Below are 15,677 nucleotides of genomic sequence, written 5' to 3'. Positions count from 1 at the left end.
ACAGGAAAGGGTATCAGAGAAAAACTAAGTAGGAACCAAACCCAACCAAAAACAACAAAAGAAAGAACCCAACAACTGCAATGTGTTAAAACCTGGGCATAATTCCTGACATAAAGGAGAGAAGAAAACATGAAGATTTTTCAAAGGAAATGTGTGTTGTTGGGGATCTTGGGGTGATGAAATTCCAGAGTTTTGTTCATTGGCCTTAGCTATGAAATCTCCATTTTGTGCAAGGTCCCCTCTCCCCGCCATAAATCCTCAACCCTGTGTCTTTTCCCAGCGAAAGTATAAAAAATGGCAATGTCAAAAAAATGTTTCAGTGTCTAGCCTCGGGCCATCAGATACTGTATTCTTCGATGCCTTCGCTAAGGTGAGCTGCTGTCCTATCTAAAGGCCAAGGATACTTCACATATCATCGTTTTCTTTCTTTTTTTTTTTTAATAGCCAAGTAGCATTCCAGGGCGCTGATGAAATGCCGCATCCTGAGATCTGTCAGTGAGCTAGGATGGGTGAGAAAACTCATTTTGCAAGACCAGAGCCGGATTATTGATTAACCTGACAATTACCAGAGAAAGAAAAGCCCAGGCCCCCACGGTTACGCAGGGAATCCAGGGCGGGGCGAGGCCGAGCTCTTCCTGATTGGGCAGCAACTCGGCCAAGGCGTTTGGTGTCTGGGAACCGTCGGGAGACGCAGAGGGCGCACTTGCAAGTCGGGAAACTTCCTGGTGAGAGAACCCGGAGGTCGCACCGCGCCCGAGCCTGGCGTCCCCAGACCCGCCCGGCTCCAATTCCGGTTCCTTTCTACCTTTCGAGTGCGGCGGTCTCCCGTCACCTTGCTTCGCCTCCCCGGAGCCCGCTTCTCCAGCAACTAAAAACGAGGAGGCAGCCGACCACCAGTGTGTGGAAAGCCACACTCACCTTGTCGCCCACCGGGGTTCTTGCACCGTGAGGGTGGGGCAGGGAGGTGTGTGCCACACGCGGCTCCCGGTTCAGGTGCAGGGATGAGGGGCAGCTGGGCGAGAAGGCGGTGGCGCCGCCAGTCCGCACGCACCTGAGCCAGCCGGGGGAGCAGCGACGCCCAGGAGCGCAAACCCACCGCGGCAGCTCCCCGGGCGCGCACCTCCCGCGACCTCCCTGGAGCGCTTCGTTTTCACTTTCTTCCTGAAGTCCGCTGGCACAGATTTCCAAGACCCTAAGCCCTAGGCACGGCATGGCCAATTTTTGCTGGGGCGCTTTTAAAGGGCTCTTTTCTCTGATTTCCGCAGCTTGAGGGCTGGGCGGGGAATGCAAGCAGAGGTTAAAAATAGGTCTGTTGGTTCATCAGAGGTGAGGAAGGGTGGGGAAGGCGACCACGAAGCCACCCCCGCCGGGGCCTTTTATTCCCATCCGGAGCTGCGGGGGCAGGACAAAGCTGGCTAAAGCTGGCCGGGGTGCTGCCCCCCGAGGCCGGATTCCCGCGCGGGGCGGGGTGGGGCGGCCTCGCCTTTGGCTCCGCCTCCACCCGGTTCTCGCACACCTGGCTCGCAGGTAGCTGGAGCTGGTCACGGTTTCCGAGAATTTGAAGGGCCCGCGAGCGGCTCGACTGCCTCGGGCCCGGGGACTCCGCTCCGGTAGCCGGGTGGGCGGGAGCCATGGACCCGGGCCCGGGGGACGCGGTGGCAGAAGGTCCACCCGCCGCGCCTCGGCCCCGCCGCCGCCGCTCCCTGCGCCGCCTGTTCAGCCGCTTCCTGCTGGCACTGGGCAGCCGCTCCCGCTCCGGGGATTCACCGCCTCGGCCCCAGCCTCAGCCTCAGTCTCCGCCGGGATACTGCGATGGCGACGGTGAGGGGGGCTTTGCCTGCGCTCCGGGAGCTCCGGCTTCAGGCGCTCCGGGGAGCCCCGGGGAGGAGCACCCGCCCGGCTCCCAGCCCCAGTTCGCCGGTGACGACGGGGCGCGGCCGCCGGGCGCGCAGGGCTTGAAGAATCACGGCAACACCTGTTTCATGAACGCTGTGGTGCAGTGTCTCAGCAACACGGACCTGCTGGCCGAGTTCCTGGCGCTGGGGCGCTACCGGGCGGCGCCGGGCAGCGCCGAGGTCACAGAGCAGCTGGCGGCGCTCGTGCGCGCGCTCTGGACGCGCGAGTACACGCCCCAACTTTCCGCCGAGTTCAAGGTAGGCGGCGCGCGGCCTTAGGGACCGGGCTTTCCTGGGGAGGAGGTTGAGAGGAAAGGGAAAGAAGGTGTGTGCGTGTTGGCGGGGGGGGGGGGGTGTCTATTTGTGGTGTAGCAGTTCAGCCTTGTTTGGAGTCATTTGACGCTACCGTGTGTGTGTGTTTTCTGTAGGAGATATTTCTCTTCTCAGTATGTTCTGTTGAAGGAATCGGGTACCGGAGAGCTGACAGGTGTAGCGTGTTAGGGTTTTTGTTCTTGGAGGGAACGTGCAAGACTGTACGGGCCCGGATTCCAGCTGCCTTCCTCCATGGTGCAGGTTGGAAGGGGGCTTCGCAGGCCAAGGCCTCAGAGGCAAGGAATGATGCTTCTCAAGGGATGAGGCCGTAAGGATGAGTAAGGGTCATTCGCCAGGCGGCCATCTGGGAATGCTTGAGGCAGAGGGAGCACCAAGTGCCAGGGCCCTAGGCTGGAAGGTGCAGAGTCGTGGCTGCGGCAGGCGGGACCTTGGAGGTGATTGGAAAGGCATGGGGTGCAAGCCTTTGGGCCAGGGCTCCTGCAGAGTGCGGCCCCCAACCCCGGAAAGGCAAGGCGTGTGCAATTTTTTGAGCTGCACCTTTTTGTGGAATGCAAATTCAAGTCAGCCATGTGTCAGCACTGGAATTTCCATCTTTGTCCCCAAAGTCTACTTGTTGGGGAGGATGCTTCGGGGCAGGGGAAACTTGGTATGTGGGGAGGTAGGGGGGCGGGGAGGAAGGGGAGTGTTGGCTTGAGGTCCCTGCTGGATTGCATAGTTTCCCATCCTGAATGCACCGGGCTGGCTTTTCCTGCCTTAACCACCACTCCAGCCGCAGCTCCCCACAGACCCGGGATTGTTGTGGGGGGAGGGGGAACCTGTCAGGGTTCATTCCACAGGCATCACCGTTCTTGAGTTTCGGCCTGAGAAAGCAGCCTTTGCCGTGGGACCCGTGAGGATGCCAAACCCACCTTCCTGGGCCGCGCGGGAGTCTTGGCTTTTTTTTTTTTCTTTTTTTTCCAGCAGGAGGGGTGGTGTATAGTGATTAGGAACAAGGTCTTTGGAGCTTTGCGATTGGATCCCATGGTGCCTCGACTTGACTCTGGCTGTAAAATGGGCTCTTGGCGGCCTCTACCTTAGTCCTGAGTTGTTGTGGCTGGCTCAGGGGACGTGTTTGTTGTATCCTTTTGCCTCAGGAGGAAGAGAATCGTCCTGTGGTCTGCGCTTGGTGGATGCTTTCCTGGCCGGGTTAATGCAGCCATGGGAAAGGTCCAAGGAGTTGTGAAGAAAACTCCGAAATTACTCATCACCTCTGCGGCTCAATCTGGAATTTTAACCTCTTTCCTGCAGTTAAATTCCCAGGGCCCCAGGAGCTCACTGAGAGCCTTAGCGAGGGAGGGAGTCAGCTAGTTACTAATATGTAAATGAGGGAGATGGAGCCCGGGATTTCTGGGGCTGTGGAGTAGCCACCCTTGGGGGGAAGGGGAGGGACGGAGGAGCTGACTACACCAGAATCTGGGCTTTTTTAAAAACAGTAACGGGGAGGGAGGGAAGGGCTCCACTCTGCTCCCAATTCCAGTACGTTTTTGGAGGTGGCCCGAGTACTTGGGCCCTGCCATTCACGTGGGAAACCCAGACTGGGAATCCTGGCTCTTGGCTTCATCCTGGCCCAGCCCTGGTTGCTGTGGGCATGTTGGGAGGAGAGAACTCGTGGGTAGAGATCTCTGTCCATCTGTTTCTCTTTGTCTTCCTGCCTCTTGAATAATTGAAAATGTACAGCGCAGTGCAGTACAGATGGGAAGCTGGGTGCAATTCCTTCATTCAATGCGTGTCTGTCGGTGGGCAGAGACTTCTGGAAATGGGGTGTATGATGAGTGGTGGCCCCAAATCCAGATCCTGCCTGCCCATCATCATTCTTTCAACGTTAACTCATTGTTTCAAATACAGTTAAATAGGTGGGAGGGAAGTCTAAACCCCCATACCCTCAGAGATAACATGGAAGTTACTGATGTGTTTCAGTATATTTGCAATTAGAAAGTCCAGGGAGGTACACTACTTTTCTGATCTTTAAAAATTTATTTTGTTTGAAAGTCAGAGTTGGAGAGAGAGAGACCTTCCATCTGCTGGCTCATTCTGCAGATGGTCAGAACAGCCAGGCCAGGTGGAATGAAGCCAGGAGACTGGAGCTTCATCTGGGTCTCCCATGTGGGTGGCAGGACCCCAAGCACTTGGGCCATCCTCCACTGCCTCTCACGGTGCTCCTTAAAAAAAAGCTGTAATCCAGAGAAGAGCTGGGACTTGAAATGAGCTATTCTGGGGGACCAGTGCTGTGGTGTAGTAGGCTAATCCTCCAACTGTGTTGTCAGCATCCTATATGGGTGCCAATTCTAGTCCTGGCTGCTCCACTTCCCCAATCCAGCTGCCTGCTTATGGCCTGGGAAAGCAGAGCAGAATGGCTCAAGTCCTTGGGACCCTGCACCCATATGGGAGACCTAGGAAAAAGCGTCTGGCTCCCAGCTTCTCATTGGTTCATCTCCAGCTGTTGTGGCCATTTGGGGAGCAAACCAGCAGATAGAAAATCAGTCTCTCTCTGTCTCCTCCTGTGTGTAACAAATAAATACACTAAATAAAAAAAAAGGAGGTACTCTGTCGGGTGCGGGAATCCTGAGTGATGTTTGGCCTCTAGACCAAATGTCCACCACTTTTTACTTTTTACGTCAGTCCTACTGGGCTTAATTTGTTTGTTTGTGTGTCCATATTGATATGTTTCTTTCCCAAAGGCTATGCCAAGTTTCCAGTGTGCCTCCTTGAAACAGCTTTAGTTGGATTATAATTGAGAAATTAAGATTGTACATATTTACAGCACATAGCATGATATTTTGATATCTGTATATGCTGTGAAAGGATTAATTCAGGCTCATTAGCATGTCTGTCATCTCGCAGTTTTTGGTGGTGAGAACAGAGAGGGACTCGCGGCAGCTGTCAGGTGCAGCGCGTCAACCCTCACTATAGTCATCAGGCTGTGTAGCGGCTCTCGCCGCTCAGCTCCGAGCACCAAGAAACGTGATCATGTGGTTATTTTTGGATTTACTCTTTGAACGAGGGGACAGATCTCTCTGTTTCTAAGTCTGTTTTAGAGCTCTCAGGCTTTTTTTTTTAAGAGTTATTTTTTTCATTGGGAAGTCAGATATACAGAGAGGAGGATCTTCCGTCCGCTGATTCACTTCCCAGGTGGCCCAATGGTTAGAGCTGATCCAAAGCCTGAAGCCTCCTTTGGGTCGCCCACGCGGGTGCAGGGTCCTGGGCCGTCTTCTACTGCTTTCCCAGGCCACAAGCAGGGAGCTGGATAGGAAGTGGAGCGGCCAGGACACAAACCAGCACCCAAATGGGAAACCGGTGTGTGCAAGCAAGGACTCTAGCTGCCAGGCTACCTGGGCCTGTGCTATCAGTTCTTATCACTTGTGTTTCCATTCTGTTTTATTCTTGTTCTTTTTTGTTTGCGTTTAGAAATTCCTTAACCTTTGTGGCATTCATCATCTCTACCGCAATCCTGGAAGTTTTCAATTGGCTTATAGCGTATTCTCCTGTCTCTCTTCTCTCATTCTTTTTGGACATTTATTTGAAGGAGGCAGAGTAATAGAGGTCTTCCATCTGCTGGTTCACTCTCCAAATGGCCTCTGGGGTTAGGGCTGGGCCAGGTCAAGGTCAGGAGCCTGGCACTCCATCAGGTGTCTCACATGGGTGCCAGAGTGCCCCAGAGACTTGGACCATCTGCCACTGCTTTTGCAAGTGCAAGGTGCTAGATAGGAGTAGCTGCGACTCAAATTTTGCTGCAGTATGAGATGCCAGCTTTGGTGGTGGTTTAACCCACAGTATCCTAACATCAGCCCCACTTTCCTATTTTTTTTTTAAGACAAAAAGAATAGATTAAAAAAAACCCTTTTTAACATTGTTTGTATAGATGAGAGCAGTTACATACCCATGTGAGTCTCCGATTAGAGTGGGGAGTGTTGAGGGAGGGAGAAAGGTGGGTGGGACACCCGGGGATGAGGGGACAGTCGTTTGATAACATCTTAGAGACTGTAATGTGGGGAAGGGCAGAACGGTTTTCTTTTTTCTTTTCTTTTTCTTTCTCTTTCTCTTTTTCTTTTTCCTTCCTTCCTTCCTTCCTTCCTTCCTTCCTTCCTTCCTTCCTTCCTTCCTTCCTTCTTTTAGGATTACTTATTTATTCTTGAAAGAGCATCAGGAAGAAAGATCTGCCATCTGTTGGTTTTCCTCCTTACATGACCACAGCAGCCAGGTCGGAGCCAGGCAGAAGCCAGGAGGCAGGATCTCTACTCAGGGCTCCCGTGGGGGTGTCAGGGACCCACGTCCTGGAGCTGCAGCTGGCTGCTGTTCCCAGGTGCACTGCAGAAAGAGGAGCAGGAGGACTTTGGCCCTCTGATGTGGGATGCTGGCGTTACACATGGCGGCTTAATGTGCTGTGCCACAGTGCAGGCCTTGGATAACCTCCCTGTTGGTAAATATTCTATTTTTCTTACTTCTGAGCTTTCTGTGGTTGTATGAAGAGATCATCTATCTAGAATTTCATTTATGTACTTGAAGATTAATTTCACTCTATTATGATGTCTCACAGGTACTTTTTTTTATTGTTTAAAATTTATTTTATCTAAAAGGCAGAAAGAGGCACAAAGATAAATAGGGAGATCTTTAATTCTGAGGCAAATTCACCCAAATTTCTGCACCATCCAGAGCTGGAGCAGGCTGAAGGCAGAAGCCAGAAACTCCGGCTAGGTCCCTCACCTTTGTGGCAGGGACTGCACTATGTGAGAGGTACTACTTTTTGAAAACAAGGAAACCTTGTCTTTCCTATATTGTAAAAGTTCCAGGACACGGAATAAACCGCATGAAACAGAAACCCATGTTCTAGAATCCCACGTTTTAGAACTGTTGCTGTCACACCTGAGGTCAGGTGCAAGCCAGCCAGCCAGCCAAAGGCAATAACCATAACGAGCACAGCAAAGTGGGTGCGAGCCTTGTGGCTCAGTGAGTCCATCTGCAGCTTGCCTTGGCTGGCATTCTGTTCAGGAGTGCCAGTTCCTGTCCCGGCTACTCTACTTTGGATCCAGCTTCCTGCTAATGTGTCTGAGGAAAGCAGTGGATGATGGGTGGTCCAGGTGCTCGGTTCCCTGCCACCCATATGGGAAACTGAGATGGAGTGTTTGGCTCATGGCTTCCGTCTCACCAAGGCATGGCTGTTGTGGCACTTAGGGAATGAGCCAGTAGTAGATGGAAGGCATCTCTCCTTCATAAAAACAACCAGACAGCTAGGAATAATTGAAAAAGAAATATATTAGAAAGTATCAGTGTTTGGGAGAGAAAACACACACATACACACTCAGGGTAGGAATACCAAATGTTGCTTTTTATCTTTTCCAGGTTAGAATTTAATTTTCATGCAGTTCCAGTCACATTTTAATAGACTTCCTATGGAAATGGCTTCCATGGGAATCATGGGTTTAGGTATTTAAAAAAAAAGTATTCAGGGGCCCGGCGGCATGGCCTAGCAGCTAAAGTCCTCGCCTTGAGCGCCCCGGGATCCCATGTATGGGTACCGGTTCTAATCCCGGCAGCTCCACTTCCCATCCAGCTCCCTGCTTGTGGCCTGGGAAAGCAGTCGAGGACGGCCCAAGGCTTTGGGACACTGCACCCACATGGGAGACCCGGAAGAGGTTCCTGGTTCCCGGCTTCGGATCGGCAAGCACCGGCCGTTGCAGTCACTTGGGGAGTGAATCATCGGACGGAAGATCTTCCTCTCTGTCTCTCCTCCTCTGTGTATATCTGGCTGTAATAAAAAATAAATAAATCTTTAAAAAAAAAGTATTCAGAACATTGCTGCCAGATATTTTACAATTGGATATAGGCCAATAACAATTCCTGTTGAGTGTAAACAAAAACAAAACAAAACAAAAAAAACTGCAACTTGGGGTATTTGAATAAAAATGGAAAAAAACAAAACAAAACCTGCTCACAACCCCATCATTCCACTGATTTCTCAAGACTTCTGTCATGTATTTTCTGGTTTTACATCTATCTACAAATATATATATTTAAAAACTCAAACACATATTTGCACTCTTGTAAAAAAATGCTTAGTTATTTTCATTTGCTTTAGAGGCGGAGTGGCAGAAAAAGAGATTTTCTACTTACTGGTTCACTTCCCTTATGCCTGTAAGCAGACAGGGCTGGGCCTGGCTAAAGCTTGGAGTCAGGAGTTCCCTCCCGAGAGACAGAAGCCCAAATGGGTCAGCATTGCCTGCTGCCTCCCAGGCTGCGCCTTAGCAAGAAGCTGGACCACGACCGGAAGAGCCACGTCGTGAACCAGCAGGTGCACTATGGGGGATGCAGGGATTTAGCCATCACGCCAGATGCCCACCAGTATTAACTGAAGGGAAATGAGTTTCACATGGAAGCAAAGGTAAAGGTGTAGACTATAGAGACAAGAACACAGGTGTGGGCCACCCAAGTGGCTTGTTTCACTTGTAGCTTGGACACGCACGGGACACTGGTGATGGGCATTAGATTAGAGCCAGATCTGAGAAGATGTTGGGACGGTTAAGGTATGGGTGGCAGAATTTATAATATTTCTACTCTGTAAGGTGTTATGGATATGGGGAGGGGAGGAATAAGGAAGGATTTTTATTGTCCGGTGTGGCTGCAGCATTGATCTGGTTTCCCATGAGCACAGTGGGCTGGCAGGGAGGGTACTCGGAACTGGGCCACTCCTTAGGTGGGTGCAGTGTCTGGGTGTAGGGTTCTTGGAATTGTGCTCCTGGGGATCCCATTGCTGGGGAAGGACCAAGCTCCTTAGGGAGCCAAAACCCAAACTGTGTGACTGCTGAGGGACCTGAGGGCCTGAACGTTACAGCTGCGTAAGAGGAAGAGTGAATGTTAGAGCGTCTGAGATGCGGGGGGTGCTGGCTGTCCATACAGAAGATTACTGGGAGGAAGGCTTGACGGATGACTGTGGGCAGGGATGCCAGACAAAACCTGGCACCTGGTTGATTTGAGTTGCAGATAAATGACACTCTTTAGCACAAATATATCTCCCAAATTGCACAGAATGTGTTTCAATGAACAACTTGTTTGTTGTTTATGTGGCACTCAGATTTAACTGGGCGTCTTCTATTTTTGTTTTCAAATCTGTCAGCCCAGGCTTGGGGGAGTCGAAGTGCAGGGAAGTCCTGAGGGAAGAATCTAAATGATGTGGTTGGAATCAGAAGCAGGCTTGCAGTGAGTTAGGTGTGAAGTATGCGTCACATAAATTTCTAGAATTTGTTTAAATCTCAAGGAAGGATGAAAAGGAAGGAAGAAGAAGAAACCAGCCAGGTGCTGGTTTTGACTGGCAGTGGTGAGGACTGTCCCAGTCACCGTCTTGCTTAGACTGGTCCTCGTGGCAGGTGCCAGCTGAGGAAGTGCCAGTGGAGGAGGTACCTGCCTGGGATGCAGCTGGAGCTTAGCTCCGCAGTCTGCGACCGTATCACGCTGCACGCACACTCAGAGAGTGTAGTCTGCTTATGCTCGGATGCTCAGATGCCTGCCCTCGTGTAGCAAGGTGCCTTGGAAAGATCCTCAAAACAACTGTTGAGACTGCTTGCAGTGGGGAGGACCCTGGGCCTGGAGGGCGTTTTAGGCACACTCAGAGAGATCTTCTGTTTAAGAGTTCATTCTCCAAATGGCTACAGTGGCCAGGGCTGGACCCGCCCAGAGCCAGGAGCGCCATCCAGGACTTACACACATACTTGCATCATCTGCTACTTTCTCAGGGAGCTGGATCAGCAGCACAGTAGCTCGGAAATGGGCTGTCATGCTGGGTGTTGGAAGCAGCAGTGAACTCCCTGCAGGGGCACCAACCCCTGCAACAAACTTTCCAAAGGCTGAGATATGCTTTATACAGTGACACAATTATTACACAGTTTTAAATATTTTTAAAGATTTATTTTTATTGGAAAGACAGCTTTACAGAGAAAAGGAGAAACACAGGGAGAAAGACCTGTCTACAGGTTCACTCCCCAAATGGCCACAATGGCCAGAGCTGAGCTGATCCGAAGCCAGGACCCAGGAGCTTCTTCCAGGTCTCCCACACAGGTGCAGGGTCCCAAGGCTTTGGGCCATCCTTTACTGCTTTCCCAGGCCACAAGCAGGAAGCTGGATGGGAAGTGGGCAGTTGGGACATGAACCGGTACCCAGATGGGATCCAAGCATGTCCAAGGTGAGGATTTAGCTACTGAGCCATCACGTTGGGTTCCGATTACACAGTGTGACGGAGGAACAGTGCAGAGGGGCAGGGAGGGACTGGCATTGTGGCAGGGGTTAGTTAAGCTGCCACCTGTGATGCCAGGTTCTCATCAATGCCAGCTGAAGTACTTCTGACCCTGACCCCAGGGGGGGTCCAGGCTCTTGCCTTTGGCAGCCATTTAGGGATTGAACCAGGAGATGGAAGATCCCTCTCTCTCTCCAACTCTGCATTTCAAATAAATAAATACATCTTTTTAAAAGGGGCGGGGAGCAAATGTTAGCAGTAGGAGGGCAGGGCCTTGTGTGTTCCGTTCACTGTAGTGTCTTGGTCCTCGGGACAGTGTCTAGCAGGTGGGAGGCCCTCAATGCCTGTTTGTTACAGAAATGAAAACAGACTCAGTTCAGAATCCAGCCAAGGAGGGAGGAGTTTGTACTCTTCAGTCTCTGTGTTTTAGAGATAGTAAAGAAGCCACACTCATTGTATGTGTGTATTTTAAGATTTAGTTCTTTGGGGCTGTTTGGTGGCACTAATCCTCCCCCTGCAAGTGCTGGCATCCCGTATGGATGCTGGTTCATGTCCCTGCTGCTTCACTTTCCATCCAGCTCCCTGCTCTTGACCTGGGAAAGTAGTGGAGAGTGAGTGGTCCAAGTTCTTTGGCTCCTGCACTCAGATGGGGGACCTGGAAGAAGCTCCGGGCTCCTGGCTTTGGATCAGCTCAACTCTGGCTGTTTGATCATTTGGGGAGTGAACCAGCAGATGGAAGACGCCCTCTATCTCTTTTCTTTCTGTAAAAAAAAAAAATCTGCCTTTAAATAAAAATAAACAAAGCTAGACATGCTAAAACACAAACAAAAATAATTTGCTTATTTATTTTGAAAAATTACAGAGCGCCCAGCACAGTACCCTAGCAGCTAAAGATCTCGCCTTGCAAGTGCCAGGATCCCATATAGGCGCCAGTTCTAATCCCAGAGGTCCTGTTTCGTGTCCAGCTCCTTGTCTAGCCTGGGAAAGCAGTTGAGGAGGACCCAAAGCCTCGGGACCCTTCACCCACGTGGGAGACCCGGAAGAAGCTCTGGGCTCCTGGGCTTCGGATTGGCTTAGCTCCGGCCATAGTGGCCACGTGGGGAATGAATCATCAGATGGAAGATCTTCCTCTCTCTCTCCTCTCCATATATCTGATTTTTCAATGAAAACAAAATACATCTTTAAAAAAAGAAAAAAAAAGTTACAGAAAGGGAAATGGTGGGGCCGGGACAGGGGAGGGGATTATGTGGAGAGAAATCCATTTTCTTTTTTTTTTTTTTTAAAGATTTATTTATTTTATTACAAAGTCAGATATACAGAGAGGAGGAGAGACAGAGAGGAAGATCTTCCATCCGATGATTCACTCCCCAAGTGAGCCGCGACGGGCCGATGCTTGCCGATCCGAAGCCGGGAACCTGGAACCTCCTCCGGGTCTCCCACACGGGTGCAGGGTCCCAATGCATTGGGCTATCCTCGACTGCTTTCCCAGGCCACAAGCAGGGAGCTGGATGGGAAGTGGAGCTGCCGGGATTAGAACCGGCGCCCATATGGGATCCCGGGGCGTTCAAGGCGAGGACTTTAGCCGCTAGGCCACACCGCCGGGCCCGAGAAATCCATTTTCGATCAGCTGGTTCGTTACTCAGATGCCCACAATGGCCAGGGTTGGGCCGGGCCAAAGCCAGGAACTGGGAGCAGCTTCTTCCAGGTCCGTTACATGGGTGCAGCAGCTCAGACACTTGGAGAATCCTCCATTGCTTTTCCTCAGGCACATTAGCAGGGAGCTGGATCCACAGTGGAGCAGCTGGGACTCTAACCCAATGCCCGTTTGGGATACCAGAACTGTAGGTGGCAGCTTTCCATGCTGTGTGAAATGGTCTGACCCTCCTTGTGTGTAAGAAAGTCAATTTCACAGTCAGTTAAAAAGAAGAGTGAGTTGGAGCACTGTATGGGAGTAAGGAGGCTTAGAAGGCTGTTCCTCTGTGGGATGACAGAGAGAGTGAGAGAAAGTTAGGAATAGACTAATGGAGCCCAGGCCAGTGGAGCATGGTACCGCAGCCAGCAGGTGGAGGTCAGACGCTCCAGGGAGGCCAGATGGTCAGAGGGATCCAAAATCCACCACACACAGTCCATCTTGGATCAAGAATCCTCCATCAGTCAGCGTTCTGAGACTGACTTCAGTGGCAGACTGCACCCCTTGCTGCTTGGTGGTGTTATCTCGGGTGGAGGCCCACAGAGACCACGGGGCAGCCTGGGAGGTGACAGCGCTGAACTGACCCCTGTCTTCCTTCCAGAACGCTGTTTCCAAGTACGGCTCGCAGTTCCAAGGCAACTCCCAACATGACGCCCTGGAGTTCCTGCTCTGGCTGCTCGACCGCGTGCATGAGGACCTGGAGGGTTCGTCCCGAGGAGCTGCCTCCCAGAAGGTCGGTCACCCCGGAAAGGACATATTTGTGCCCTACGCTGTAGGTTGTGATTGCCATCCCCTGCCCTCATCTCCTGCTCTGTTTGCTTTAGATAAGGCGTTTCTTCCAGTCTGGTGTCCTGGGATGCAGTGAGGAGGGCTTCCTCGGAGTGTGAAATTTGGGGAGTGTGAGATTTGGAGTGTGGCTGGGGAGAAAGGTGCTGTAATCATGTGTGATGGCCGTAGTAAGCTGAAGCTCAGCTGTGTGTGTTAATTGTCCCGGAAGGAGTCTAGCCCGCTTTTGTCTGGCGCACCTGCACATTATTCTCCGTTCACACCACATTACCTTGTCGTGTGACGTCCTCACCCAGTGCCAGTGCCAAGCTGTTGGTTGTCCCAGCCCCCAGAACGGTGGGAAAAGAAACTTCTTTCCTTTGTGAATCATCCCAATGCGCAATATCCTGTTACCACAGCAGAAAGGGGGCCACAACCATGTCTGAAGTTTAACTCGATCCGATTTAAGGCAGCCACATTTATGGACTTTTTATGACCCGCAAGTCCAAGGGTTGGACCGACTTCAGGTCGAGCTGGATCTAAGGACTGGGGTTGTGTTGGCAGGTCTTGGACTCTTGACTTCACCTCTCGTTCCTGGCTTTGTTGGGAGACTGGCTCTGCCTGCATGGCAGCCAGAGGGCCTTCTGCCATACCCAAACGACCTGTAGAGCTTGGGATGCCAGAAGAAGCACAGGAAAGGGTGATTATCCATTGCTGGGTTTGTGGACAGAAGAATGGGCTGTTCTCATTGGGCACATCTGAGTCACCTGCATGTGGGTGTGAATAGGGACCAATGGAAACTTCTGTAGGACCTGAGCTGGTTGGCTGCTCCCCGAGAAAAAGGAATGCTGAGTGGGTGGGTTGGTGGACAGATGGATGGATGGGTGGATGGATGGGTGTTCAGACTCGGATCCCCATTACCAGGACATCTCAGTATTTGGATGCAAATATGTCTAACCCCGAAGCAGTTGTGGCCCCAAGCGTTTTGGTGAGGGCCCTGGAGGCTCCAGCATGATGTCTTTACTACAGTCAGGGAACTGCAGCAGAGACAGCGAGTCCCCATTCAGCTGGATCTGACAGCCAGGTGCCAGGGCTGGGGTTTGAACCCTTGTAGTCCAACTGCCCAGGCTAGGTATGTGACCAGGTGGTAGCTCTTGGCTGAGCTCAACCCTCTTCCAACATGGCACCAGACTCTCTCTCCAGCCTTGTTGTCTGGCTTCCTTCACTCATTGAAACAAACACGATTCCTTCTTTGTCCCAGAATTAAACTTCAAGCTTAGGGAAACAGCAGGTTCATTTTATGGTGAACTCTCATACCTACCCACCTGGATTCTCCAGTTCACATTTTACTGAAATTTGCATTATTATGTATTTGCCCATCTGTTCATCTCTCTGGCCACCCATTGCTATTTTTTTTTTTTTTAATGTACTTGGAAGTAAATTGCACACCTGCTGTGATTTTACTCCAGACACTTTTCAGGCATTCCTTTTGCCTGCTTTCAACCTCTGCTTTCTAAAATCCTTCAGCACGGATCTCAAAGCCCACTCAGCTCTTCCCTATATACCTTGTGGCATGTCTGTCCCTCTAAGCACAGGTGGGGAGCATTCAGCCCCTTGGACATACAAGACCCATGAAATCTCGTGGTCTGGCACCACCAAGGCAAATGCGGGTGGGACTCAAAATTCAACCGGATCTGTAGCAGGCTCATGTTTATGGCCCGTGCGTGATGTGATAAATACCAAATGACCCTTGGTGGGATGAGGGGTCAGCCCCACCCCTGCAAGTTATTATTCCCGATGGATTAAGTTCACCCAAGTGCCAATACTGCAATACCTGGGGGCTAGGTGTTATATTCAGCATATAGGCACATATGCAGTGTATCTGTAGTGTTTCGTGGTGTGTGTGAGTGTGTGTGGTGGGGGATGGGGATGATTCGTAGGGAAAATGTCTAAAAAGATTCCACCTCAGGAGTGATAATGAAAGTCAAGAAATTAGGGCATGTTCTATGGGAATAAATAGGGAAGTTTGTGTTTTACTGAATAGCTTTGTATTCCGAGTGACTTTGATCTTGGGATTGCCTTTAGGGATGGGCAGGAGCCTCAAACAATGACACTCCTGCCTCGCAAGATGCCAGGCCCCTAGGGGCCACATGGTGAGCTAAACCACTGCTTGCGACCCTGGCATCCCATAATGGAGTACTGATTTGATCACCGGTTGCCCCATTTGTGGTCCAATTCCCAGCTCATATGCTTGGGAAGGCAGTGGAGGATGACCCCAGTGCTTGAGCCCCTGTGACCCACGTAGGAGATCCATGTGGAGCTCTGGGCTTCTTGCGTCAGTTCTGATGAGCCTTAGTTCTTGCAGGCATTTGGGGAGTAAGCCAGATGATGGAAGATTGATCTTTCTCCCTCTCTACCTCCTTCTTTCTGTCACTCACTCTGCCTTTTATTTGAAAAGTAGAGTTACAGAGACAGAAAGTTGTTCTATCTGTTGGTTCGCTCCCCAAACAACCATTATGACTGGAACTGAGCTGATCAGAAGCCAGGAGCCTCTTTTGGGTCTCCCAAGTAGACACAGGTTCCCAAGGGCTTGGGTCATCCTTCACTGCTTTTGCAAGGAGCTCATTTGGAAGTGGAGCAACCAAGATGTGAACTGACACTCATGGGCTATAGGTGGAGGATTAGCCTGTTGAGCCATGGTGCTAGCCCCTGGATAAATAAATCTTAAAAAAAA

The 15,677-nt window shown here is 51.2% G+C and overlaps 1 protein-coding gene across 4 annotated transcripts in view; it reads left to right on the top strand.

The window, feature by feature from the left end:
* The first annotated feature begins 1,484 nt into the window (after positions 1-1,484).
* The window catches only part of USP43 (ubiquitin specific peptidase 43), a 56,882-nt gene continuing 42,689 nt past the window's right edge, over positions 1,485-15,677 (top strand). Inside the window, exons 1-2 of one of the 4 annotated variants that reach the window (XM_058676152.1) lie at positions 1,485-2,153; positions 12,780-12,911. In XM_058676152.1, coding sequence (XP_058532135.1) covers positions 1,632-2,153; positions 12,780-12,911 — 654 coding nt within the window. In that variant the 5' untranslated portion in view covers positions 1,485-1,631. The remainder of the gene's footprint in view (positions 2,154-12,779; positions 12,912-15,677) is intronic. The other 3 variants (XM_004594748.2, XM_058676151.1, XM_004594747.2) reach the window with 3 other exon arrangements.

Source organism: Ochotona princeps, chromosome 17, assembly GCF_030435755.1.
Source record: "Ochotona princeps isolate mOchPri1 chromosome 17, mOchPri1.hap1, whole genome shotgun sequence".
Classification (NCBI taxonomy): domain Eukaryota; kingdom Metazoa; phylum Chordata; class Mammalia; order Lagomorpha; family Ochotonidae; genus Ochotona; species Ochotona princeps.
This window is presented reverse-complemented; position numbering and strand designations above follow the sequence as displayed.